The sequence below is a fragment of the Condylura cristata genome, unplaced genomic scaffold (assembly GCF_000260355.1).
Source record: "Condylura cristata isolate star-nosed mole 26May11 unplaced genomic scaffold, ConCri1.0 scaffold00057, whole genome shotgun sequence".
In the NCBI taxonomy this organism is placed as follows: Eukaryota; Metazoa; Chordata; class Mammalia; order Eulipotyphla; family Talpidae; genus Condylura; species Condylura cristata.
The window spans coordinates 675,402-678,534 of record NW_004567158.1 but is presented as its reverse complement, the minus strand read 5'-3'; the positions used below and the strand labels follow the sequence as shown (position 1 = coordinate 678,534).

Genomic DNA, 3,133 nt, shown 5'->3' with positions numbered 1-3,133 from the left:
CGTCCCCGCCCGAGGGCCCCCCTGCCCCGACCCTTCCGACCCCGCGAGCACAAGACTGATGTGGGATCCGGGCCAGGCCGCCCCGGCAGGGCCTCCAACCCGCTGCTGGGCCAGGATGGCGGGTCCGTTGCCGCCTCTCCCTTCTGCGCTGGTTCAGCGACACCCTGGCCGCGTCAGGCCCTGATCACTTCAGCGTCCCTCTGCCTCCCTCCACTTTGCTTCTCACACTCCCTCTGGTCTTCCTGCCCCCTCTTCAGCGGTGGGACACTGGCTGGACCTGGGCCACCAGGGTAAGTGACCCAAAACCCAAGCAGCAGAGGCCCCGCGCAGGTGAGGGTGTGCCGAGGGGAGCCCCTTCCCAGAGTGAGCCTTTCGCTGGGCCGGCCTTCACCCTCCTCTCCACTCCCCAGTCTCAGGTGACTCTGCTGGGCCCAGACTGCTAGGCTCTTCCAGGATCGGGACCCTACTGGGTCCATCGCGACCCACAACTGTGATACAAAACCACAGGTACACAACCGTCAGGGTGGCCTCAGGGTGGCCCCAGTTTCGGCAGGTAATTGACAGCAGGGTGGTGCCTGACCAAGCTGAGGTGTGGGAGGAGACAGTCCTCCTTTCACCCTGAGGCGACCTCTCACCCAGAAACACCGCAGTCCCCTGGCAGCTCCAGACTGGTAAGGGGCCAGGTGGGCGTGGGGAGGAGCCCCTGGACTCCCAGCAGATGTGACACAGCAGTTCTCGAGTCCAAATTCTGGGACCACCAGAGCTGAGAGGCCCCCCCCCAGCTGCCATGTGGCCTGCTCTCACCCCACCCTGCTGCCCCTTTTGGCAGCTTGCCTGGGGCAAGAGAACCCACTCCCGAAGAGCCCTCCGGTCTGGTCACTCTGGGCAGCTAGGGAAAGCCAGGTAGCCTCAGCAGCAGGGTCGAGCCCTGAGGTTGCTCACTGCCTGTGCCACTTGGCTGGCCACTTTCTGCCTGGCAGGTGACACTCAGGTGCCCTGCCCTTGGCTCTTCCTGGTGGCCTCGCCCTCGGACACCAGAGAGTTAACCCCAGGAGCGGTATTGCTCTGCCCCTGCGGCTGCGCCTCCAAGGATCGGGGCAATGCCACGTCCTCCCGCCACACTGGGCTAGCCAGGGAATTGGCAGGGACTGGCAGGCTGAAGGGAGGCTCCCGTCTGGACACGGCCTCTGCGTGAGGGGTGGGGAGAACGAGGCAGTATGAGCTGGGGAAGGGACAGTCGAGTGGGCTAAGCAGCTCCAGGGCTCTGCAGCCACTTCTGTGTGTCCCTCTCTCTCCAGGAGGAGCTCTGCTGTCAAGGAGAAGCACACAAAGCCGGGCCCCGCCCATGGACCCTCGCCAGGACCACCGGGAGGCCCCAGCGCGGCTGCCCTCCTAAGCCGCAGAGGACCCAGGCACAGCAGCCTGTGGGAGGAGCGATGGTGCTAAGGAGGGGCAGGGGCGGGGGCACCTCCCCGCGGTGGCCTGGCCTGGGCGGCTGTAGCCTGCTGAAGGTGGCACTGTTGCTCCTCAGCCTGCCGGGGGGGAGCCGGGGGTCAGCCAGGGCCAACCTCAGCATGGCTCTGGGCCACACTGTGCCACTGCCCGGGGGCCGCTACCTGAGCATTGGGGACGGCTCTGTGAGGGAGTTTGAATTCCCTGAGGAGAGCGAGGGCATCATTGTGATCTCCAGCCAGTACCCGGCACAGGGCAACAGGACAGGGCCTGGTCCTGTGCTGAGGGCCTTCTCCCTGGATACAGAGGTGCTGACTATCCAGAACGTGAGTGCCATGGCCTGGGGCAGGGGTGGGGGCTTCGTGGTGAGCATCCGCTCTCGCCTGCCGGGACTGGCCCCACTCCACCTCCAGCTGGTAGACCCCCGAGAGACCCCGCCTAAGCTGATAGAGGAGCAGAGAGGCTTTTGCATCAAGGTCTCGCCCACTGAGGAAGCCCCTGCCACCCTCAGCACCGGGCTGGTCCATCTGTCGGAGAACCCGATACTCTACCTGCTCCTGCCGCTCATCTTTGTCAACAAGTGTTCATTTGGGTGCAAAGTGGAACTGGAGGTTCTGAGGGGGCTCCTGCAGAGCCCCCAGCCCATGCTCCTGGGCCTCCTGGGCCAGTTCCTGGTCATGCCCTTGTACGCCTTCGTGATGGCCAAGGTCTTCATGCTGCCCAAGGCCCTGGCCCTGGGCCTCATCATCACCTGTTCGTCGCCCGGCGGCGGGGGGAGCTACCTCTTCAGCCTCCTCCTCGGAGGGGATGTCACCCTAGCCATCTCCATGACATTCATCTCCACAGTGGCTGCCACCGGCTTCCTGCCACTGTCCTCGGCTGTCTATAGCCGCCTGCTCAGCGTCCACGAAACCCTCCACGTGCCTGTCACCAAGATTCTGGGGACCCTGCTGTTCATCGCCATTCCCATAGTGGCTGGTGTGGTGATCAAGTCCAAGCTCCCCAAGTGCTCCCAGCTGCTGCTGCAGGTCATCAAGCCCTTCAGCTTCGTGCTGCTCCTGGGCGGCCTCTTCCTGGCCTACCGCATGGGGGTCTTCATCCTGGTGGGCGTCAGGCTGCCCATCGTGCTGGTGGGCCTCACGGTGCCCCCGGTTGGCCTGCTGGTGGGCTACTGCCTGGCCGCCTGCCTGAAGCTGCCCACGGCCCAGCGGCGGACAGTCAGCATCGAGGTGGGGGTGCAGAACAGCCTGCTGGCCTTGGCCATGCTGCAGCTCTCCCTCCGCCGCCTGCAGGCTGACTACGCCTCCCAGGCCCCCTTCATCGTGGCGCTGAGCGGCACCTCGGAGATGCTGGCCTTCGTTGTGGGCCATTTCATCTACAGCAGCCTGTGCCCCGTTCACTGAGGCCCCTGGGCAAGCTTCCGCCACCCCACCTGCACCCCACAGTCCCTGTGTACCAAAGGCCTTTAGTTCTCATGCACTATGCACTCGGAAAATCTAGGCTTATTTTTTTTACTGTTTTGTATTCTCCAGCTTTCAAGGCCCAGGGGCCACGCTGAGTCGGTAGGTGGGCCCTGCCCAGAAAACATGCTTCAAATAAAAGAGAGAAGCAAGTGCAGTCGGTGCCTTCAGTCTGCGCTCGCTCGGCGGGGCGGGCGGGGCGGGGGCTGCGGGCCGGCGGC

At 64.6% G+C, this 3,133-nt stretch overlaps 2 protein-coding genes across 3 annotated transcripts in view; both read left to right on the top strand.

Annotated features, from left to right (window-relative positions):
* Positions 1 to 6: 6 nt before the first annotated feature.
* On the top strand, positions 7 to 3,069 carry SLC10A3 (solute carrier family 10, member 3). 2 transcript variants are annotated; one of them, XM_012734474.1, is made up of 3 exons: positions 7 to 290; positions 411 to 507; positions 1,299 to 3,069. In XM_012734474.1, the coding sequence occupies exon 3, from the start codon at positions 1,437 to 1,439 to the stop codon at positions 2,853 to 2,855; it is 1,419 nt and encodes a 472-aa protein (XP_012589928.1). In that variant the 5' UTR covers positions 7 to 290; positions 411 to 507; positions 1,299 to 1,436; the 3' UTR covers positions 2,856 to 3,069. The 2 variants fall into 2 exon arrangements, with proteins under 2 accessions (XP_012589928.1, XP_012589929.1); XM_012734475.1 differs by lacking the exon at positions 411 to 507.
* Positions 3,039 to 3,133, top strand: part of UBL4A (ubiquitin-like 4A) — a 2,812-nt gene continuing 2,717 nt past the window's right edge. The window contains exon 1 of the mRNA XM_012734466.1: positions 3,039 to 3,073. Within this exon, the coding sequence (XP_012589920.1) occupies positions 3,039 to 3,073 (35 nt within the window). The remainder of the gene's footprint in view (positions 3,074 to 3,133) is intronic.

Excerpts from the sequence above, each read along its gene's own strand:
- SLC10A3 (XM_012734475.1), top strand. The coding sequence starts at position 1,437 with ATGGTGCTAAGGAGGGGCAGGGGCGGGGGCACCTCCCCGCGGTGGCCT.